The sequence below is a fragment of the Ambystoma mexicanum genome, chromosome 11, assembly GCF_040938575.1.
Source record: "Ambystoma mexicanum isolate Mex_15411 chromosome 11, UKY_AmexF1_1, whole genome shotgun sequence".
In the NCBI taxonomy this organism is placed as follows: domain Eukaryota; kingdom Metazoa; phylum Chordata; class Amphibia; order Caudata; family Ambystomatidae; genus Ambystoma; species Ambystoma mexicanum.
The window spans coordinates 414803034-414827433 of record NC_090934.1 but is presented as its reverse complement, the minus strand read 5'-3'; the positions used below and the strand labels follow the sequence as shown (position 1 = coordinate 414827433).

The window sequence follows — 24400 nt, the reverse complement described above, 5'->3', positions numbered from 1 at the left end:
CTTTTACCGAGGATTCCCGCCTGACGGGGAATATTCATGAGCATGTGAATCCATGCCAAATCCCATGCTAGAGAAGACAAGGTACAGTATCCTACAATGGCAGTCGATATGCAAAACTTCATTCAGTATAGGGTAAATATGACATGTATTACTGGGGACTCCCAATAGTACCTTGCACTGTTGCCTCAAGAGGTGACCACCCCACTCAACCCCCCCACCCCCCTTTAGCATATGATTTGAAGGTTGGGGCCTTCGTGGACACGATAAGGACCTACAGTCAAAACCAGAAAATGGTATTGAATATAGTCTGTCCTCATCCAAAGTTTACTTTTCTGCAGCTTTTGACACCATCCTACTAGAATGATACACCCAGGCACTTTTCTCACTGGTTTACTCCATTCCTCACTGACCAGGCATACTTTGTGTCCATGCCCCCTAGCAATCAAATCCCGCCCCAGTCAAATCTGGAGTAACAACGCGGATCTGCTCCATATCCACTCCTATTCAATCTATATGTTGAATCCCTAAAGCAGCCTCTTAGCTCTCAACATTTGCTTTCATAAATCCGGAAATGACTAAACATATACTTCCAAATCTCATCCCCGACAGAACTCCACTTCCTCCAAAAATGTTTGTCCACTATCACCACCTGGTTGGCCACCCACATTCTGAAACTCAGACCACCTAAAACAGATTAACTTCTCATCTACCTTCCCAGGTAGAAACCCAATTGTATCCCCTGAATGAAAGAACTCACTATGGACAAACCACACATATCCCTATCCACACAGTCCCTATGTGTTTCACCATATGTCTCTTTCTCGCCTTGCCTCCCACTCCTTCAAAGCCGCCACGTGTCTGACCTTCGGTGCTCCGTTGGGAAGACTGTGTAGTCTGTCCGAGCCTCCTCTTGTCATCGAAGCACTTACATGAGTCATACACTCAACTATACGTCAGCCAGAATCTACTCTCCGTTTCCTCGGCATGAGTATTTGTGGCAGATCCTCTAGGTTCTAACTCGGTCCTCAGAGGCACTTAGTACTTACCGGGCCTTGTGGCATTCTTCCAGTGTGGATTTCCGTGCCCAACTCAACGTCTGGTGTTCGCTCTCTCTCTCCAAGCGTTTCCATGCCCAATGGGTGCTGCAATGCTAATTAACTCTGCTGGCTGTGCAGATACTACTTTCTGGTTGGCTCTTGTTCTTATGTGCACCCAGGAAGCAGGTCTCAAGATTTCCATGAGGTGGATTGAATACAGTTGTGATCAGAAGCCATACTAGCTTTTAAAGGGGATATAGGATTATTATACCCCTTTACTCCTATAACCCCACAAATGTTGTAGTGTCTGGGTGTGGGAGGGATGCAGATTTAACTAACTCTCTGGGTCTTTCCTGACCCCTATGAGGGAGTCACACCAAGACGGATCCCGCTTACCCTGTCCTTTGAAGGGTGTTAAGCGAAACAGGCTTACCAGGGCAGTCCCAAAGGGGGTGGGGCTCCCCCCTGGGGAGAGGTGACAAACTCCTTTGATTCATCAAAAATCTAAGAAGCTCCTTTTCAGTCGAACCGAATGCTTATAGTTATAATATTTTATTTCATCCAACTGTCAAAGCATTTGGAAACCAATTATTTTGTAAAATGCAGATTCAGGCCTCAATTTGTTTGAATTCAAGATTTGACGAGAAACCTACTTCAGCTTATAGAGGTCTGTGTATCTTTAAAAGACAATTTTAAAAAAGTTATTTTTTTTCTTTTTTACCATTGAACCTGCTGCTTGTTACCTTTTTTTCAGAAATTGTTATAGGATCACTTATGCCCATTTTATCGTCGGTTACCTAAAAAGTATAAAATAGTGCTTTGAAACTTGGCTGGTGCTTTGAAGGAAAACTATTGCAACTAGTGCATCACTAGTTGTGGTATTCCCAACACAAAGTGCAGCTACAAGAGAATGCCAGCTTAAGGCAGCTGCAAAGGTAACTACTACTGCAGTTAAAAAAAAACACCACAACACCTACACCAACAGAGCGGGTCCTTTAGACTCACCCTCATGGATGTCTCTCCACCATGGGGATGCTGCAGCCTGAACACCTGTGCCACAGTGTGTTCTGAGGATGGATGAAGCAGGATTCTGCGGGAGGCCAGGCCCACCATCACATACCGACCCATGGGTGACAAGCTCACCGAAATGGCATTTGGACCTAGAGGCAGAAAGGAAACACTGTTCAGCAATACAACTGTCAGCAACCATCATCAACCGTTAGCGTAAAATTCATCCCAGTAATAAACAACTCCCAGTGCATGCTCACTCCCAGCAACAAACTAACCCCTAATGTGAGCTCTGCAATTAACACATCCAATCCAGTGAAGGGTTGCTCTTATTCACTAGTATCTATCCTCACCAACTACCCCACCAACAGAAACAAATAAATCCTGATTTTAGCTTTTTCCCCAGTAACAATTGTTGTGTGAGCTTTCACCCAGTGTGAGTGTTCTTCCAGCCACTACCTCCAGGGTAAATCTGTACACATGCAACCATCCAAATGCAACATACGTTTACAGTTACAATAACCAATAATGGCAGGTCTGTCCCAGAAACAACCCAATCCAGCGTGAACTTTCCTGCAATAAACAAACAGCCTGCACACGCTCTTCCCAGTGATAAATGACCAAGCACTTGCTCTCAGTGACAAACTAAATCAGAGTAATTTATCAATGTTAGGGAGAATTCTCAGAAATGTGCTAATTCCCTTCTACATTAGAGTCCCCAGCACTTTTGCTGGACTTTAGGACTTTTTAATTTCTTACCTGGAGAGAGTGAGACCTTTTTCCCACTCTATGTATTTTTCTGTGATTTGGGCTCTATTTCTTTTGACTTTGGAGTCTGACAAACTCCATAGGCATCATCTTTATATTGTGACACACAGCACCGTCAGTGCAGTGGCACAGGGAAGGGATTTCTCAAAGGTTTAAATACCTTCTCTTGGATAAACGACTGTTTCCAAGAGCAGTGAAGTGAAATTGACTTTACTTACATTTTGTAACTTTCTAGACCCAGCACACACTACCTTACTATATGGTGCTGTAGGGGTTACTTAGTATCCCCTTTCTCTAGTTTCTCATGCAAAATTTAAAGTTACCATTTCTACAATTCATGACTGGTGGCAGTGGTTTACTTGTTACTACCATTGTGTGTTTTTACCGCGAGCTGCGTTCGCAGCTGCAGTAAGGCACCCATGGGTGCTCATTCTGTCAAAATGGCCCAGCAGTCTTCTTTTTTCCGCCATTTCTTGTTGGAAAGGTCCTTTTTGAGATTTACACTGCGTACCAAACCAGGTTTGGTTTCTTTGTGTGTCTTTGGCGGGATTCACGAGTGAAGCCCGCCTCTGGCTCCAGAGTGTCTGGCAGGGGTTGGAAGTGCGGGAGGTGCCAGAAACTCCCTGTGCGTAATCCCCTTGGTTACAGGAATGCACCCAAAGGTGATTGGCCGGCTGGCTGTCCTTGGAGGACACCCACCCTGCTGTGTGATTGACAGCTAGGCTGGAATGAATCGGAGAAACCTGCCTAAAAGGCAAGGCTTTTTGGCTTGGAAGGCAGAGCCGGCCACTGGACGAAGGAATCTGAAGAACTTTGAAGAGACGCCTCCTGAAACTCCTGGACCATTGGTTTGCCCGGTGAAGCCCTGCTGCTGTGCTGAAGCTCTGAATTCGCTTCGACTAGAGAAGCCCTGCAAGGACGACTTCTCCCCTTGAGTTGGTGGGCCCAATCAACTCCAAAGTGAACTCGGAGCTGGCTGTACTTCCACTGCTGCTGCTGTTGAAACCGAAGAGGAAGGGAGAGGAACACCAAACTGGGTGCATCACTTTTTGTCGGACCCGAGCTTGTGGAAGATCCTCTAGACTCCCAGGAAGCAGGACCGACCAAGCCTGAGCCACCTCAACAGAGTGCTGAACCCCAGATGCAAGGACAGTCTAGAGTGGTATCCGAGAGACTGCGATAGTGCTATTTTCTGAGGCGCAAGGAACTGAAACCGCGAAATGCCGCTGAATTTAAGTTTGCCCTTTGCTGCTGCTGACCGTCCCATTGCAGTGCAGTAGTCCCCAGAAGTCCTCCCTCTTGTCCTTCCAACTGAGGCACAGGAACAAAAGGATCTGCAGAGTTGCACAGGAACAGAAACCAGCTGGAACCATTTCTTCTATCAAAAGGTACTGTAGAGTTTAAGAGGACTTCCCTCTTGTGGTGTAGCTTTACTTGTTCTCAGTGGAGACTTTTCTTTGTTAACCTTGCAGAGTTGCTTACAGCTTTGCACCTCACAAGCCTCCCAGCTTGTGTCCCTACATTGATTCTACTTTTTCTACAAAGACTTCTAAAACATTGTGCAAGACTTTTACTTACCTACAAGAAGAGCTTCAACTTACCTAGACTTTTGCTAACAACATTGGCTGGCTGAAAGACTCTTCGTACCTCTGACTTTGTGCTTTATCTTTCCTCTAGGAAAGGGTTAATTTACTTTGCATTGGAGGGTTAAAAAGTACTTAGCCGTTTTCTGAATATTGTGTAACCTTTGGTTTATTTTTTTTATTATAATTGTATATTAGTTCAGAAACTGAACTTTTACAATAATAACTTTACAATCTTTACAAATAGTTTATACAGCTCACACAATTATTTTATAATTTCACGTAAAACATCCATCCATATATAAAAATATACGTTCCATTTAAAACAAGTAAGTACGATAAAAAGATCACTTTTAGAAAAGATATCCGATAGTGCATTTCAACTAGTTCCATCACAGATTTAACAACTTAAGAGACAGTTTGACAAACCCAACACACATAGTAATCTAACCTCTGTCTCTGTCATAATGTTAATGTTTTGTTAATGTTAAAGGACATTTGTACCGCGCACTATCACCACCGGAGTGGTCCCTTGGCGCTCTGGCGGCTCTGAAACGGGAGGGGAGGTTGAGTTAGTGGGAGGAAGCAGGAAAAGTGCACGAGGGCAGTGGTGTGCTGTTGGCGGCCTCAGCCCGGTGGGTCCGTTGGCTGGGCCTGGGGTGTTTGCGGCCGGTAGTCGTTGTGTACTGTTGTGCAAGGCTATGTGTGTTTTTGTTTTGTTGTTGCAGTGTAGTGAAGTTTGTGCGGTTTGTTGTGCTGTAGGTTTTGGTTGTGTTTGGTTTGGAGTTTGAGAGGTGTATGCAGAAAGGGAAATAGTCAGTAGGGGTTGGTTAGTTTGCGTCTCTATCCTGAATTGAAGCGCTCTGTTTGCGTAGTCTCCCCTGTTGCGGCTCTGTCCTGAACTGGGTCTGACTGGCCTACAGGTTCCTTACTCTTCTAGCCCCCGCCTCTGTCATGCTCTCTCATAGCTCCCCTTATCTTCCATTCATACTCCTGTGGCCATTGCACCTGCCAATGACAACCTCTCAGGTAGTGGGGCGATTGCCAATATCTCGATAATTCCACACCCATATGGTACCTGGCGGTAGTTAATTAAGGGGCGGGCGAAAGTGTTGGTGGGATTGTCTGGGGCAGTTGACTCAGTCTCCATGCGTATCGCCTGTGTTCCAGTCTAGCCGGTGTCACCCGTCCAGGTGCCGTAGGCGTTACTCTCTCAGGTCCGGGATGTCCGTGTCTTTTGGTTTAGTCATCCTTTTCCAGTTTTGGTTCCCTGGTTTAATCTGTGGTGTCGTAGAGCCAGGTTTTTAGTGATTTCCTGAATTTTAGGTGTTCTTCAGTGTTTCTTATTTCTTTTGGGATATTGTTCCAGGTTTTTGCGGCTAAGTGGTAGAAGGAGGTGCCTCCAAGTTTTTTCTTATGGTATGGTTTGAGTTCCAGGCGGATTTCGCTGCTTGATCGGAGGGGTCTCGTTGGTTTGTAGACTTATTTTCTTTTGTAGGAATGCTGCTCCTTGTCCGCTGATTGCCCTGTGTGTTATGCACATTGTTTTGAAGGTGATGCAATGTTTTACTGGGAGCCAGTGTAATGTTTTTAGGGCTGGAGTGATGTGGTCTCTTCTGGATAGTTTGAGGAGTAGTCTTGCTGCTGCATGTTGCATCCGTTGCAGTTTCTTAAGGAGGTATTCTGGTATTCCGAGGTAGAGGCTGTTTGCATAGTCGATTTTAGATTATAATCGTCATATTGCTATTCTAAATCAGTCTCAATCTGCTCCAGTAAGTTCATGACAGATCTCCAGACTCTATGGAGGGCCAACCTAACAATTTTTGGCATTGATAAAGAAAGACCAGAACTCATTGCTCTTTATATAATCTAAATTATGGGCAAGGTAACCCAATGTCACCATATACAAAAAGCCCAAGCGAGGACATTCCGTCAATACATGTCTGGGTGTATCTCGATTGGAGGGGATGTGACACATCTGCAGAATCCAGACTCACTGGGGATCGCTCTCCTGGAACCATATATAGCCAAAACCAATAGGTGATTCACTCCGGGTCTAAGAAAAAAACAACCTGTGACTCGAGGGTCAGGGCAAGCTTCTAAGTAACTCTCAGGCTTCAGATATTGATAAACCACTGTCACAATATATACATAGCTTTTTAAGGTACTATGGTGCTCTTAATTACATACCCAATCATGTTTCTTAATTCTTCCTTTTAAAGCACCTTGCAGGCTTTTAAATTTTGAGCAGAGGTTGTAGTCCGGGACCCACTCAACTTCATCACAAGGTTCTTTAAATAAGCGTTCATGGTTGATATACATATTTCCATCGGTTACGGATTTATAACTAGTGCCCAAACTACTTAATAGAGGACAGGCGGGAGAAGTTCTGGCTTTTAACATCTGGCTACCTCTTTGCATTAGTAGTTGGGCTCTCAGAGAAACAAGTCCTAGTTCCAGACAAATGTATTATATCGAGCTTGAATTCAGTAACTGTAGGACCACTCTCCAAAAACTTTCTTCCACCCTATTTAGCCATTTAAGGTATTTCATGGCAAGGACCTCAAGTCCATACAATACAGTTGGGCAGAGCCATTGTTTATATAGCATTAATACCCCCAACATTGTGAAACCCGAGTGGTCCTTTACAAATTTACGACAAACACCTGTGATCTGTCTGGCCTTTGTGATCTTGGTGTCAATTATCTCTGCATAGCCTTTGAATCTGGACATCTCCAAGCCCAGTTTGTAATTAACCACATATTAAATAATCCCCATTGGGGATCCCAGTTTCGCCTTACACATTTTTCTGGAGGAAACAAGCAGCCCTCTGGTTTTGCTGAGGTTTACCGAGAGTTTACACTTATCTGCATATATGGACAATTCCTCAAGCATAGCTTTCAAACCAGTTACCAAGTGGTCGAAGATGACCAGGTCGTCGGCATATAACATGCCCTCAATCCTGATGTTACTAATCTTGGGGGGTGGGGGGTAACCAGCACTGGCCAATAACCTGGCTAACAAATCTGCTACGCAGAAGTTAAAAATTAAAGAGGCTAGCATACCACCTTGTCTAACCCCTCTGTTAATAGGTATTCTATCTGACAAGAGCCCATAATCATTTAATCTAATACAGGCAGTGGTGCCCTCATGTAATGCCCTAATGACCTCTAAGAGCCAACTGGGGCATTCCAATTGTCTAAGTTTACCCCCAAAGAATATGTCGCTCAATCTGATCAAATGCTGAACGAAAGTAAACGAAAACAATATACAACAAAGGGCCAGTTACTGCACATGCCTGAGAGATGAATTTACCCAACACTCTGGACCCAGGTCTGAAGCCAGTCTGACATGGATGTAAGATCTCTGCTGCATCCATCCATGCATGCCTAGAGAGGTTTCAAGACATAAGTCGTAAAGATCTTTCCTGTGACATTGAGTAAGGATAGCAGTCTATAATTGTTGGGGCACAGGCGATATCCAGTTTTAAAAACCAGAACCAATATGGCCTCTTTCCAGGAATCAGGGATAGGTTTAATTTTACACACTTTGGTAAACCATGGATAAAGGGCTTCTGCCCAAATTTGGGGTTCACTCTTTAATACCGCGGTAGAGAGGCCGTTAGGATCGGGGGCTCTGGAGTGTTTACATTGCCTAAAATGCTGAGAAATGTTATGTCGGGTAAAATATAGGGGCCAGTGAGGTTTGGGATGTTGAACAACAAAAAGTCCTCCATCTCATTACACATTTGACCTTTCATGTATGCAATCCAAGTCTCTTCGGCAATAGGATTTAAAATCTTGGATTTAACAGGGGACTTTGCCCCTGCCAAAATCTTCCACATTTCACCGACCTTACAAGTCGTGAAAGTGTGAATCAGCTGTTCCCAGTTACGATGTCTCCCCTCCCAAGCTCTTCTTGTTTGTTTATTGAATTTGTAATGCGCACCGGACCCGGAGGTAGCAGGGCGCAGCAAAGGATATGCAAAGCTTACAAGGTTACATAATGGTACACAGTATACATTGAACAAGTATGACACAAATAGGTAGGGCTCAGAATGTGCCAGAAATAGGTTTCAACAAAGTTATTTACATCTTGATATACACAAGTATACAATAGTATGCATATATAGAAATTTATACGGCAAGTTATTTACATAGTAATATACAGCAGTTTATAGTCTAGGGGTGAAGTGTCCAAGATGGCTCACAAGAGAGCGGGGCCTGCGGCATCGTGTAGCCAAGATTCTGTTAAGAAACCCAGGTTCTCTTCTGAGATTAGGTCCGCTATGTCAATCACTACATTTTATAGGACCACAAGAGGCATTGACCTGATTGAGATACTATCAGATTCACCAGACTTTTTTCAACAATATGATTTGTATCCAAAACCCAGTTTATCTCCAGTGTGGCATGATCACTGGTGGGCTGTAAAGTAACGCACATTGTCAGAGCTCTCTAAAATAAGAGCGGGCTACAAGTAATATAATCCAATGTAGCACTACTATTAATTCCTTGCCAGGTTTGCTTCCCTGGTATATCACCACTGATTCTACCATTTAAAACCACTAAGTCGCAATCATTAAGGAACTCAAGCCATGTTTTCCCTTTTGGATTTACTTTTTTACACACCATAGAATTCAAACTAGATAGATTCTCGTCAGTCAGGTGCTCACCAATGTTTGCGTTCAAATCCCCCCAAACTCCACAATGATGCATCCATTCACATTTCCAGTTACCCGTAAAGTCAATACCTCATCAAATATATATATATATATATATATATATATATATATATATATATATATATATATATATATATCAGGTCAGGAGCACCTTTTTTACCACTACAATCAGAACTTTGGCTTCTTTAAGAATGGGGGTGATTTGTCTAGAAGTTAATATATTTTTTACCCCAATCATCAACCCCCAAAAAGGATGTCCTGTCGGGCCCTTTTCTGCCACAGATTGGTATACCCATCAAGCAAGAATTGGTCAACCATCCAAGTTTCTTGGAGCATAAAAACATCTTGGTCTTCCAACACTTAACGAGGGACCCGCGTGAATAACATGAGAATGACCCCTTGTATTGTATCCCTGAGCATTATTAAAGTTAACCTCCTCAGTTTTTTTTTTACATTTATCATACATGATATGGGATGGTTATTTAAATCCTGCATACAATCGACTGTATAACTTCCGAGGTAAAAGGTTTGTCCAAAGAATACCCCAGAAATGACAGAGTCCGCATGTTCACGCATCAGTGCTGCTGTTACGGGAAGGCTACAATGGATTACAACTTCACCATGGGATCCTCCTTTCCAAGGCTCCAAAAAATTGAAATCCACTGAGTTAAGAATCCTTAAAGCAGGGACTTTGGAGAAAAGCGTAAGCAGTTTGTTTCTATTGATGTGGCACCTCTGTGTAATCTTGTAACGGGCCATGGATACTTTCCTTATATTCAGAGGGTTTGAGGCCTTTCTAGGTGAATTTGAAGGGGGCATCTCAGGTTCAGTCAAACCCATATAGGGAGCCCTCTCAATTCCACTTTGAGAATCCCCTTGCTCTTCAATTGTAGATGTAAGTCTAAGAGGCAGCTCATTAGTGACCCCATTTCCACAAGGGCCAGGTAAAGGTATTGATTGCGAAAGCAGGTCCACTTCGGCCTGTTCCTTTATAAGCCAGCTGGTCAATGTTCCATCTCCCAATGAAGTGCGCTTCCTCCGTCTTGCTGCACGTTTACGCTTAGTCAATTTCTGTAAGCTCTTATTCACTGGAGTAATAGGGACCGATAGTGAATCTGCATCCAAAAGCTCTTTTATTCCTTCTTCGTTGCACCCAGATTTTTTGTTCTTTATCTGTTTATTCCAGGCTCTCCGGTGTTTATATGTAAGATAATTTGCCAGAGACTGAATGGAAATTACCATCGGATCTTTGTCTGGGAGAATGCTTTGGGAGGGGACTATAACAAGACATTAATTCGACTGTCACAATAGACGCTTCCAAAGGCCCAAAGTGCTTCCTCCTTCCGTGAACTTCAAGGCCTCTATACATTTCGCTACACCCAAATGTAACAAAGAAATTTTCTCTGCCTGTTTCATGATTACTTTGTGAGTACTCCCACATAACTTGATCAGGATCTTTACAGCAAAATTCAACACATCCCCTGAAACCCCGGCTTCAAGATGAGTTAAAGTTGCAGAGGTTTCACTCTTGTTACCCGGTATCCTCTCTTCAGGGAGGACCTGCTCATCTCCTTCAATTATTCCATCACTCATATTAGGATGAGAAGCAAACAATATTGGTGTGATAGATAACCTGTCACCCCCATCTTTGTATATAGCTACATTCTGCAGTGGCGGTGACAGGTTATTTCTCATAGATTGAAAAGCGGGCTCCAAAGGTAGGTCAGCCGGGATAGCGGACCCCAGAAGAGGAGGCAGAGAGGCACTGCCGAGCTGGACCTCGTCTGCCGTGGAGTTCAATACCACTCTTGGACCGCATTCTCCAGGGCCTCCAATCACCCCTCCTGAGCACATTTGATAGCAAAGCCGTAATGATGAATTGTCTATATCCCCAAAGGTGGAATCAATTGAGGTCACAGGGACACCCACTCCAGTAGACTTAATTTATCTTGTATCCTCATTTGGAGGCTCTATTATTCTTCTTGTGGTTTTTGGGGAGTTTTTTAGTCCCCTATCACCTTGAGTACCGTTTTCGTTTTGGCTGTCTGCTGTAATAGGCGAGCTTGATGATGCAGATCTTTTGTTGTAATATGGTTTGTTTGTCTGCTTGTTTTTAGACTTGTGCAAGTTATATACATGATCTTTGTAAGGAGCCTTTCCAGGCATCTCTTCTCCCAAGGCAGAACAAGAAGCAACAAGCCTTCTACGCAGATTCAGCAACTTTAGGAAATGACACACGGAATGGTTAACCTGTGCTAGATGTTATTTACTACGAGTCTGGTACCTGGTTGCTCTAAGGCTTTAATGAGCCCGCAGTCACAACCCCGGGAACCACAGGAGGTAAATCTAACACACCTACACACCCTAGATGTTCAATTGTCCGATACCCACCGTGGGTATGTATAGGGTGTGAAATAGTGGTAATATTAAGAACAGAAAAGTAGCGAAAATATAATGCAGAGTACTTCAAAACACCAAGGTACTATAACACTGGCACTGTCGACAAGTGCCTATATTCCGAGAAACTATGGCTGACGGCAGAGACAGTGTTAGGCATGATTGTATGCAGTACCCTTTGGGTGCACTACAACAACCCTGACCTCATGGCAATAGGAACCCAACCTTTGGTACATGTCTGTACTACACAAGTTGGTAGCGTGTTGAGCAGCCAGGCTTATCTCAAGTGAGGTCAATGTGAGCTGTCGGGTAGTTACACAGAGATTCACAGTGACAAGTATTTAAATAAACACTTATACACAAGGTTTCTTGAATAAACAATTATTAATTTATTAATCAGTCAGTTAGAATAAGCCTTCTTCAGAAGGGAGCTATATAAAAGAAACACACAAATACACTTCAAAAGTACACACTCCTAAATCAGTAAAGACCCTTTTGGGATGGCCCACAGTCACAACCTACACCCTCATGTTACTTCAATAGCTAGGGTGCTGGGGACATTAATATCTTACTGTAGCGTTTAGAACATTCTTAGGAATTAGTCAAAGGAAAAGGTTATTGGACCAAACAAGAGAGCACACATATTCTTAAGCAGGCAAATACATTTGGATCCCCTAAGCAGAGTCATTCAGTGTAACAGGTTATGCCAATGTCAATGGGCAAAAGTCTATATGAGCTGAAGCACTTCGGGGTAGGTAAGTAGAAAAGTCTTTGCACAATATTTTAGAAGTCTTTGAAGAAAAGAGGAATCAATGTAGGGCCACAAGCTGTTTAGACTTGTGAGTAGTAGAAGATACAAGCAACTCTACAATAAGAGAAGTTCTCTCAGACTTTACAGTTCCTTTGGCAAGAAAAAAAGGTGCAGCAGATGACTCCTTTTCCTGTGCAGCTCTGCAGATCACTCTGTTCCTGGGCCTCAGTCGTGGGGACAAGAGGCAGGACTTCTGGGGACTCCTGCACTGCAATGGGACGGTCACCGCTCGCAACCGGCAATCTTCAAACAAGTTGCACTTCGGTGTTTCAGCTCCTTAGGACTACCGCAAATAGCAACACTGTGGTTCCTGGCTGTCGAGATGGACTTTCCTTGCTTCTGGGGTTCTGCACTCTGTTGGGGGGGCTCAGGCTCGGTCAGTCCTGATTCCTGGGAGTCCGGAGCATCTACCTGGAGCTCTTGAGCAACTTAAAAGCAACGCACACAATCTGGTGTTCCTCTCCCTGGCTATATGGTTTTCAGCTGCTCCGAGAAGATGTCCAGGTGGCTTACTTTGGAGTTGATTGGTCCCACCAACTCAAGGGGAGAAGTCGTCCTTGCAGGGGCTTCTCTGTCGATACAAATTTGGAGTTTCTGCACAGCAGCAGGGCTTCATTGGGTAAACCAACGGTCCAGGAGTTGCAGCAGGTGTCCTTTTCAAGTTCTTATTCGGTTCCTTCGTCCATTGGTCAACTCTGCCTTCCAAGCCAAAAGCTTTGCCTTTTATTCAGGTTTCTTCCATTCATTCCAGCCTAGCGGTCAGTAACCCAGCAGGGTGGCAGTCCTTGCCAGACAGTCAGCCGGGCCAATCACCACAGGGTGCATTTGGGTCTCCTAGGAGACTAAGCACAGGGTGTTTCGGGCACCTCCCTCACTTCCTGCCCCCTACAGACACCCTGGAGCCAAAGGCGGGCTTCACTCGTGAATCCCGCCAAAGCCAAATCGAACAAAGGGACCAAACCTGGTTTGGTACACAGAGTAAATCTCAAGAAAGACCTTTCCAGAAAGAAATGGCGAAAAAAGAAGACTGGCTGTTTGACAAAAAAATGGCACCCTAGGGTGCTTTACTGCAAACGCAGCCCGCGTTAAATGCACACCACAGTAGTTAAAGTTTAACCACTGCCACCAACCATTCAGTGAGGAAAGGGTAACAATTTTACATTTGTATTTATTATTGTTTTATATAGCGCCTTAATCCAAGGCTCTTTACAGTTAACAAAACACATCAAACACAGAACAGTAGAAGCAGTAACAGTAAAAATGAATCAAGCCATAAAAATCGGTATGTAGAACAATTTGCATATGAGGGAGAGGAGAGTAGGTAGGTGGGGAAGGAAGGAGAAGGAAAGAGTAATGAGTGACGTGGACTATATAGAGAGAGGAGAGCTTAGGAGAGACGGGAAAAAGTAAAGCGTAAGAACAGGGAGAAGGGAACTAGGAGGGTGAAAAAGAGAGAGGGGGAAAGTGTCAAGGAGGGGAGTGAAGAAGTGATTTCAGTGAGGAGCGGAAGGCGGGATAGGTTGAGGAGGAGCGGATAGAAAGAGGTAGGGAGTTCCAGTGTAAGGGGGCAAGGAGCTGAAAGGAGCGGAAACAAGAAGCACAAGGTGGTGGGGGAACAGAAAGTAAGAAGAGATCAGCAGATCGAAGGGAGCGAGAAGGGGTATACAATGAGAGGAGAGAGAAGAGGTAAGGAGGGGCAAGGTCATGAAGGGATTTAAAGACAAGACAAAGGAAATTAAATTTAAGTTGGGAGTGGAAAGGAAGCCATCCTAGGTAAGAGAGTGAGTTGGAGATGGAGTCATGGGGAGAGAGTAGACAGAGGGTGCGGATTGCAGAGTGGTAGAGGGATTTGAAGGTAGCAAGATGGGAAGCAGGGAGACCGAAGAAGAAAGAAGAACAATAGAAAAGGCGAGAAAAGATGAGGGAGGAGATTAAAAGGTTGGTAGCATGGAAGGTGAGAGAGGGACGGACTTTACGGATGTTAAAGAGATGATAGTGACATGCCCGAGAAGTGAGGGAGATATGAGAAAAGGAAAGGGAAGAGTCAGAGTAAATGCCTAGATTACGAGCATGGTTGGAAATAGGAAGATTAGAAGGGGAAAAATTGATAGAAGGAGGGGGGATGGAGAGGGTAGAGTGCTAGAAGGGAAGAACAAGACTTCATTCTTGTCAGTGTTGAGAGAGATAGTGAGATGACATCCCGTTTTTAATGGCAGTAAGACAGGAAGAGAGGTTGAGATATACAAGTCTGAGGTGAAGGAAGAAAAGGAGAGGAAGAGCTGGGTAACATCAGCGTAGAAATGCTGAGAGAAACCCGAAGGAGGAGATGATGGGGGCAAGGAGTGAGGTGTAAAGAGACTAAGAAGGGTCTGAGAACAGAGCCTTGGGGGACGCCGTATTCAAGAGGTAAGGTAGTAGAGGTTCGTCCGCCCCAAGTGATGGCGAAAGAGCGGTGGGAGAGGTAAGAGGAGAGCCATTTAAGGACAGAGCCTTTGAATCCAAAGGAGGAAAGAGTGCTGAGAAGCAAGGGGTGATCGACAGTGTCGAAAGCAGCAGAAAGTTCAAGGAGGAGGAGGATTGAGGAATGTTTAGAATAGCGAGCGGTAAAGAGAGAGTTAAGGACATAGATAAGAGCTGACTCAGTGGAGTGTTTGGGGCGGAAGCCAGATTGAGAGGGGGGGAAGGAGAGAGTGGGAAGTGACAGAAGTTGAGAGCTGAGAATAGGCTAAGCGTTCAAGTAGTTTGGAGAGAAAAGGTAGAAGTGCAATTGGGAGAAAGTTAGAGGCGAGAAGAGGATTAGCAGAAGGCTTTTTTAGCATAGGGATGATAGTGGCGTGCATGAAGGCAGAAGGGAAGGTGGCCGTGGAGAAGCAAGTGTTGAAGAAGGAGGTTAGGTAGGAACTAAGAGGGGGGTACATCTTGGGAATAAGAAGGGTTGGGATGGAGTCAGAAGGGGCGGCATTAGGGTGGGATTTAGTTAGGAAGAGAGAAACATCACAGGGAGTGATAGGAGAAAATGTAGACATGTGAGCTGAGGGCGAGTGTGAGGAGGGTGGGGGAGGGGAATAAGAAGGAGAACTGACAATTTTTTGGCAAAGAGAAAGAATATTTTCAGAGAAGAAGTTTGCAAAGTAAGAAGGGGACAGAGGAGAAGTAAAGGAGGGGTCAGGAGCGGGAGGGGAGACGATAGAGTGTTTGAAAGATACGAGGATGAAAGGCTTGGGAGTGAAGGAGGTTAGAAAAGTATGCACGTTTGGCGGAATTAAGGCAAGAGTCATATGGAGTGATGAGAACAGTAGGAGGTTTGGTTAGGAAGAGTGGGGGATTTGAGCCAGCATCGCTCAAGGCGACGAAGGAGACGACGCATGGACAAGAGTTGAGTAGAGAGCAATGGTTGGGAAGGTTTACGAGAAGGGTGGAAAGAGGAGAGGGAGTAGAGTTGACCGAGACTAGATGAGATAGAGGAGGATAGAGAGGATAAGGCAAAGTCAGCCGGAAGGGAGGTGAAATCAGAGAGGGGAGGAAGAGAAGAAGGGCAGGTAACAAGGAAGAGTGAAGGGCTATAGTTACGTAGGTCGCGACGAGTAAAAGATGTGGAGGAGGGTAAAGGAGAGGGAGGTGGAATGCTGGGAATAAGGGAGAAAGAGCAGAGCATGATCAGATAGATAGCTGGGTAAGGAGGAGACAGGAGAGGAAGAGTAGGTGGAAATGAAGATGGAGCCAGAAGAGTGAGTCGGAGAAGAGGGAAGCGGAGAGAGAAGGTAGAAGTCGAGGATCAAGAGAAGAGGTGAGGGTTGAGGGGAAGCAGGAAGGTGAAGGTTGAAGTCACCAAGTAAAGTTAGGGGAGAGGGGGAGGGGAGATAAGAGAGAGGAGGTGGTCAAGGTCATCATAAAAGGAGGAGAGGGGGCCAGGAGGTCTATAGATAATTAGGAAGGAAATGGGGTGAGGATAAGTAAAGGATTTGTACAACTATTCAAAAGAAGAGAAAGTACGAAGGGACAGAAGAGTTAGATGAAAGGTATTTAGGATGGAAGAGGATGCGTACCCCACTGCCACGACCAGTGGGACTGTTACGCTCACCTGGTATCCACAGGGACGTCACCCAGCCAGGTTACTCGCTGGTATTCTTCCCAGCTTTGCCCCGATGTGGTCTGTGGGGAAGGTTCTGCCTGAAAATACAGGAGGAATGCGTTCAAGACTGACCTACTGGGGGAAGTATCCTCCCTCCACCCCCGTACGATTTCAGTTCCTCTGGCGGGCTCTTCTCACCTTGTGGTAGAATTAGGCGTGCTCTCCGTCCTGCCTTCTTTGCAGGGGCGCGTTGTCTTTCATGGGCGATTGCGGTTCCAGGTACTTCACTGACGCTGGCCCGTTTGATATTGTTCAGGTAGGTCCTATTAAAATGTCTCTTTTTTCTCCCTTAGGTATGCGGAGCTTCAGCGCGGCGAACTGGCTTGGTTGAGACCCACTGGTAAATGATGGCGCATTAAGAGTGCTATGATGCGGTAAGTAAGCGCTATGCGCAGCGCTGCAAAGTCTTGCCTTTGCTAACCTGCGTTTTCCTTCCTTGTAGGTCGCGGTGTTCTTCAGCGCGAGTGGAATGTCTGGAGTGGTGCCAGCCGAGAGTCGACCAGCCAGGTAAGCCTTTTGAGCAGTTCGTCATTTGTAAATGTCTCTACTGCTTTCTTTAATGTTGCTTCTATCTTCCTCTTTCATGTCTTTCTGTCCGGGAGGCGTGCAGATTCGAGGAAGCTGTTCTCAGTAGCTGTGAGTGTTTAAAGATGAAGACTGCAGGTAGGATGCTGCTGCTAATGATGTTCCTTTTGTCTCTTTGCAGGTTCTGCTTCTCCGGGGTTCGAGGGAATAGCTGGACACGGTGAGCATCACGTTGCAAGCTGCAAAGTAATGCGAAGCGTGTTGTCTTGCTCGGGTGTGGTTTAAATAGCCCCAACCAAATAGTCCAGGTAAAGTAGTCCCTAGGCTACCACACCCAAAACACTAGACCGCATAGCTTGGTTCTTAGGTACCAAGCTATGTGGATGCCTCCATGTTGGCTGACAATACAATAAAGTAGTTCCCAAGCACATGGTTTTTCATGGTGTATGAGCCTGGCGCCATAGGCACCAGGACTGGCCCCATGAGGGCTTTTGAAGAGGATGCCAGGCTCCAGAGGCCCGAGTCCTGACTCCACCTGGCCAATGGGTTTGCCAGAGGGGGTTTTGGGCGAGGCTCGTGACAGGACGAGAGACACGAGAAAAGAATGTGGAAGGGGTGGTAAGGGAGGCAGGGACAGTTGAGCTGTGAGGTGGGATACAAGTTTCAGTTAGACAGAGGAAATGAAGAGTGAGACGAAAGAACATGTCTAAGACAGCTGCAGTCTTATTACAGAGGGATCTGGCATACCAAAGAGCAATATTAATTAGGTTGGAAGTTTGGGTTGGAGGGGAGATGAGGTTAAGACGACGAGGAAGGGAAGAAATGGAAGGTGGTGAGCGGGGAAGAGGGTTGAGTAAGGGGAGTCCGTAGGGGAAATGCAGGACAGAGGCATAGGTGGTAGAGGGGAGCTGCAAGGCGGGGACTACGATGGTTAAAATGGGTTCCAGATGTCGGCTCAGCGGCCGAAGGGGCATGGGCAGTAGCAGGCGAAGTCGTCACAGCAGGCCAGTGGAGGTGTGCGGCCGAGCAGGGCAGAGAGATTATGGTGAGCAGCTGAGGCTACCAAACAGCAGGACACTGAGTAGCAGTAATGGTGCTGTGAGGTAATAAGAGTCAGCAATGATGCAGTGAGGTCCAGATGTCACCTCAGGGGCCAAAGGGGCATGGGAAGTATCAGGCGAAGAAGTCACAGCAGGTCAGTGGAGGTGGGCGGCCGAGCAGGGCAGAGAGAATGGGGTGAGCAGCTGAGGGTACCAAACAGCAGGACGCTGACTAGCAGTACTCCCAGTAGGAACAAGTCAAATGGAGCCAAGAAGACATCTCACAAAGGAAGGTCCCCTTGAACTCCAGACGCAGGATTAAAAGCCAGAGCAGCCCAGGCACCCACGATGATCTGGAGGATGCACTGGAGTCCACGCGGAAGAGCCAAGGTCCGGGGTCAGGCCAGCTGCAGCGCCACTGATGGTGTGAAGGAGGTGCAAGAGATGCAACCGAAGAGCTGGGATTCTAGGAAGGAGCCTCTTGCAGGCCGATGGAACTGAGGCCAGCGAAGTTGCAGCACCCCTGATGGTGTGTGAGGGGGGTGCGGGAGTCCAGGAAGGAGCCGCTTGCAGGCCGAGGAGTACTGAACGGCCGAAGCATAGGAGGAAACTCAGCCGGAGGAGGGGCGGCAGCCGATGGAATTGAGGCCAGAGTCGCCGCGGCACACTTGGTGGTGTGGGGGGAGGTTCGGGAGTCCAGGAGGGAGCCGCCTGCAGGCAAAGGAGGACTGAGGGTCGGAGCAGCAGAGAAGAAGTCGTCCGCGGCTCCCCTGATGGTGCAGTTCCCCTGATGGAGGGAGGCCGCCGATGGAGCTGAGTCCTGATCAGCCGGGAGGAGTGAGAGGCTCAACCAAAGTGCCAGGATTAAAGTTTGGCGGCTGGCGAAGGAGACGTAGATACAGTCAGGACCAGGGCTGTGAGGGCAGTCCGAAGCATTCAAATCCGCGTAGAGAGGGGCGGGTACAGCAGAGAGGCTTCCAAAACTCACAATGCAGGATCCGGATGAGAAGGCAGGAGAGAGGCAGCAACATAGCCCGGAGAAGCTACCTCTAATAGTACAAGGCGGATCCCGGGAGAAGGCAGAAAAGAGGCAGCAGCGGAGTCCAGAGAAGCGACCACTGCAGGTGTAGGAAGGTCCCAGGAGGGAGGGAGCAGTCAGCAGACCAGCGCAGAAGCCGCGGAGCAACCAGCTGAGGTCCAGTGCGCCTGCCCAGGGACGGGAGCAGGAAGGCCCGCGGTGGTGAGGCGGCCGCCAGACAGCACTGAGCAGCGGGGGAGCCCCGGAGAAACCAGCTGAGGCCCAGTGCGGATCCCGGGAGAAAGCAGAAGAGAGACAGCAGCAAAGTCAGAGGAGCGACCACTACAGGTGCAGGCAGGTCCCAGGAGTGAGGGAGCAGTCAGCATGAGAAGCTAGATAAAGGGGATACTAAGTAACCTCTCCAGCACCCTATTGTAAGATAGTGTGTGCTGGGTCCAGAAAGTTACAAATGTAAGTAAAGTCAATTTCACAGTAGTTTATCCCAGACAAGGTATTTAAACCTTTGGGAAATGTGGAAGACTTCCCTGTGCCACTGCACTGAAGGTGCTGTGTGACGCAATGTAAAAGATGATGCCTATGGAGTTTGTCAGGCTCCATAACCAAAAGAAACACCAAGTTCGAAATCACATTAAAATACACTAGAGAGTGAGAAAAAGGGTCTCACTCTATCCATGTTAAAAAGATCAAGTCCTCAAAATCCAGCAAAGTTGCTGGGGGTCTCTAAAGTGGAGGGAATTAGCACATTTCTGAGAATTCTCCCTAACAGACAGTCCCTGCTCTCAGACCGTCAGAGCGAGCAACAGGAAGGGAAAGGACTTTGGGTTACAGTCCCGATCAAAGGACCTCACCACCAAAGTTTAATTCAGCTCACTTCGCCTCTGGGTCCGTACGCTGATTTACAGGGCCAGACTTGCCTCTGTTTTCATGCCGCGGTTCCGAGAGCGTGTCTCCTGGAATGCCATAGACCATGCCTCCGCCCAGCAACACGCTCCTACTCTGCTTCCACTCTGGTTCGAGGAAGGACCCTCGCACGATTCTTTGCAACGTCACTCAGTCGTCAAGCCGCACTGACTCGTAGAACAAATACAGACACAGCTGCTTCAGACTTCCGATTTCATCAAAACCTTTGTTTTATTCTTAAACCCTTTTCTTTGATACCAAATACAGTATTGCTCTAAATGTACCAGTGATATATTAATGTCCACAGTGTCCTAGTTATTTAAGTCATCCCAGGTCGTAGGAATAATCTGTGTGCCATCCCAAATGGTTTCTTGCTGATTTAGAGAAACCAAGAGTGTGTATTTTGGAGTGTATTTGTGTGTTACGGTTATATGGCTCCTTGCTGAAGAAGGCTTATTCAACTGACTGTTAAATAAATTAATAATTGTTTAATCCAGAAACCTTGAGTATAAGAGTTTTTTTGAATACTTGTCACTGTAGACCTCTGTGTAAAAACCCTACTGTTCACATTGACCCCTCTTGAGATAAGACTGGCTGCTCAGCCACACCATCCACCTGTGCAGTACAGACTTATACCAAAGGATGGGTTCCTATTGCCAGGAGGTCAAGGTTGCTGTAGTGCACCCAAAGGGTACTGCACACAATCTTGTCCGACAATCAAGTTGTGGTATTGTGCAAGCTTTCTATACTTAGCAAGGTAGTCTTTACTACAAGGGTGGCACCGCTAATAATATCAGTATACAAATTGGAGCTATACTATTTTACAAAGTATTACAGATTTTTCATGGTGTCCCCTCACTTTGTATTTGAACCGATGAGAGGACAAAGATAACTGTTCCAAGAGAACACTTTGCCAAAAAGAAATGCTTCCTTAGCAAAGCATTCTAGCAACACGTGGATGGCAATGAGTGATGGGTGCAGCACGATATAGGGCTGGAATGTAAAGTAAGTGTCACACCTTGACCACTTTGGATCACAACACAATTATTTGCAGTCACAAATTAAACACCAACGTGCAGTTTGCCCAGCTCCATGCTTCGGACACACCAAAGACACACTTGCACAACTCTCCATCAAATACAAGTGCAGAGTTGGAGATTTCTAACCCTCTTGATCGTCATCATCGAGCATGCAGAACTCCACGATCCTGACAGCACTGTGCCCTTACTCATCCGCCATTGTCAGTCACAGAAACTCCTGACGGAGGTGTGTGGAGCAGTCTCCTCACACCCTTTTCTTCTCTTCTTGGCTGTCACCCAGCTCTTCCCTCCCTATTCCATATATTACATATAAACTCCCTACTTACCAAAGCGCTTGGTGTAGAGTATTTCCCCTAGGTTGTGAGGTGCCAGGGAGTACACTGCCAGGATGCCCTCATCAGGAAAACCACGCTGGCTGCTGGGAATGAATGCAGCGAGTAGTTGCCCATCGGCAGAGATATCACAGCTAGCATCATTGTAGATCTTGCAGTTGGGCACCAGGACATTCACAGATGCTAAAAAGAAAAACAAGGGACATTCAAGCATGCAAGAGCCACAATGAAAGGAAATCACAAGACGACGAGCTAGTAAGCAAAAGAGGCAATAGACAGAACAGAACAAAGAAAAGTAAACGCACAAGTGGAGACCAAAAGCATCACTTTCCAAACCAAGTTCCTGGCATGGTTCTATTATTTTTCCCTGCCCAGATCTAAAACAGGTCCTATACCTTCCTCATTCGCTGGTGAATCATCTCTGTTCTCTAAATTAGGGCTTCCCTCACTTTGTATTTGAACCAATTTTCATCGCCATATACACACCTCCTCTCCTAACGCCGGCTACTTCTATGCCAATAAATCAAATATTTGCCGATTTCCAATCTTGCCATCACTCAACAGCCGTCTGTTCATCATTTGACAACAATGCCTTGTGTGAAAAGGTTAGTTATCTGACCTTGTCACAAGGGGACAGGAGGCCTACCAGGGTGGAAGTCAGAGCCAGTCCCATCACAGAGGGGGACAGTGGGAACTGAGAGACCCAATTTCTGTCCCCTCCCAAAAGGCTTGTTGATATATGTGCAGTACCAACTTGCATCACCCCATGCCTCCTGAGAAAGATGCTATCCAAGTTCTATCTTTCTTACCTAGAATCAAAACGAATGCAGCAGCTGTATGGATAGGGCACCCGAGATAATTCAACCCATCACCGCCCATGCTATCCGCCAATAATTGTAGGAGACAGCAAACCAGCAGAGGCAGAGGTGGCAGATGAAAAAATTGAAAGCTTAAATGGCCACCAGACACCACGCCTCAGGGCCAGCAGACACTTTAGCTGAGCAGCTTCGCAAAGCATATTTCATGAAAGACATGATACAGAGAAGTGAATTTCCACTTACCTTGGAGATTGCCAAACCCTAACTCCCTAACACAAACTAGTAAACACTGTAAGGTGGGTCGAAATTGGTGCAGCACACCCGCCCGCGCATGACCAAAAAACTAAAAAAAGAAAAAAAAGGTGCAGAACTTAACCTGCTATTTGTAACTGCCAGTGTTTGCAACACCTCTGGGGTGGGGAAGACTGGACCAGATTGGTTAGTGCCAGTGATCTAATGGGAGAAGGAAAGCGAGGATAAGAGGGGAAACAGGAAAGTGTGGGTTGTTCGGGTGAGGTTAGTGGAGGAGGCAGGAAAATGTGGGATGTTTGGGTGAGGTCAGTGAAGGAGGAGGAGGAGGCGGTAGAGCAAGAGACCAGTGGACTGCAGTGTGGAGGCAAATAAGAAAAGGTGAGGTATTGGTTGGTCAGAGCAAGTGGTACTGAGTGTGCGAGAAAGTGCAAGTGAAAAATGCTTGTGTGAGGGAGTGGCGGGGCAAGAGGAGGGAGTGGCGGGGCAAGAGGAGGGAGTGGCGGGGCAACAGGAGGGAGTGGCGGGGCAACAGGAGAAGGAAGGTATAACATCGAAGGATGGAGGCAGGTATAAGGAAAAAGACATTGGTGGGAAAGAGGAGGAAGATGTAGAGAAGAGGTAGAGAAGGTGGGTGGAGTTGGACGCAGAAGAGTACAGAGGGCCGAGTAACAGTCAGAGGCAGAAAGTGGAATATCAAGACATGGAAGGAAGGAGATCGAGGCTGGTAGTGTCTGAAAGGCATGCATGTTAACTAACTTTTTTTTAGTTACTTACCACATCTACAGTACTTTAGGAAGTCCAGGAGGGAGCTAAGATAGAGAAGGCAATTGCCTTTAGCATATCACTAATAGCAATTTACTGATTGGACAGAAGTGGTTAATATTCTCTTTTTACTAACCCGGGGACTCAACAAAAACCTGTCTCTGGGAGTTGGCGGATTCTATGAGGCATCTTTGACATTTTCCACCCAGTGCACATCGTATCCAATCTTACATTTTCTGATGTTCCCAGAAATCTTACTTTGATTTCTGTCATTGCCTTCTTCTGTTGCTTTCCCCATTAAATCCAATCTTCTCCTCATTCCGGCTACTAAAACTCATTCACTCATTTTCTACCGGCTTGACTACCATTCCTCCCTTCAGGTCTACCTTAATGGCTACCACTGACTCCTTTTCAACACTGCTGTAAGTTTTCTATGTACATTCTGCTCTTCCCCATCCAATTTAATTTTCTGTGCTTGGATTTTAAGTGCCTCCCAGGCTTCTACCCATATAAATCCTGCCACGTCTCTTATGTTCTTAAATGCCCCACATCAATTTGACACTCGATTTAGCCTGGCTGTCCTTTCCTACTCTACTCTTTTCTCTATTACATTCTGCTCTGTGTTCAGTTTTTGCCCACTGCTTTTCAAACCAAATTACCTTAAGCTTAAACTGTAATTTTACATTCCACATTTAGGTATTGTACATTTTCTTTTAATAGTCTGTACAGCACTTCGGTGAAAGTATTACATCTATAAAGGTCACAATGTATGAGGCTGAAAGGAGGTAGGGGGTCTGCACCAAACTCTAGCTGGCTTGCATAATCACAAATCATGCAAAACCAACATTATTGATTCTCTCCAGCAGCTCACACTCCTATAGTGCTACTGAGCAGCCACTTTTACAAGCCCATATTACAGTTGCCTTTTAAACCTTGGACTGTAAATGTTCTCCGCATGCAGTCTAGTTGCGGAGCCCAGGATATTGCTCACCCAGGACAGACTACAGCCTGCTGGCCTAATCCATTGCACAGATTTTATTTTTAATTTACCAAAGCACAGCTCAGTTAGCTTGCATAGCAGTGCCCATCACACTTGAGAACTAGCGATTATGGATGGGCACATGTGTTAGGCAGAATCCTGTGCAGTTCCCTTAGGGAACACTGCAAAAAGATTAAGACTACAGGAGTAAGCAGTAAACCCAATTGGTAGCAGTGCGCACCACCCTGATTTACCTGGTAGCTGTGGCTGAGCAGTCAGACTTCTCTCAAGAA

General features: G+C 46.1%; 1 protein-coding gene across 1 annotated transcript in view; it reads right to left on the bottom strand.

The window, feature by feature from the left end:
* The window catches only part of AMBRA1 (autophagy and beclin 1 regulator 1), a 1783669-nt gene that overhangs the window by 471011 nt on the left and 1288258 nt on the right, over positions 1–24400 (bottom strand). Inside the window, exons 13-14 of the mRNA XM_069623220.1 lie at positions 21291–21479; positions 2043–2197 (exon numbers count right to left, since the gene is read on the bottom strand). Coding sequence (XP_069479321.1) covers positions 2043–2197; positions 21291–21479 — 344 coding nt within the window. The remainder of the gene's footprint in view (positions 1–2042; positions 2198–21290; positions 21480–24400) is intronic.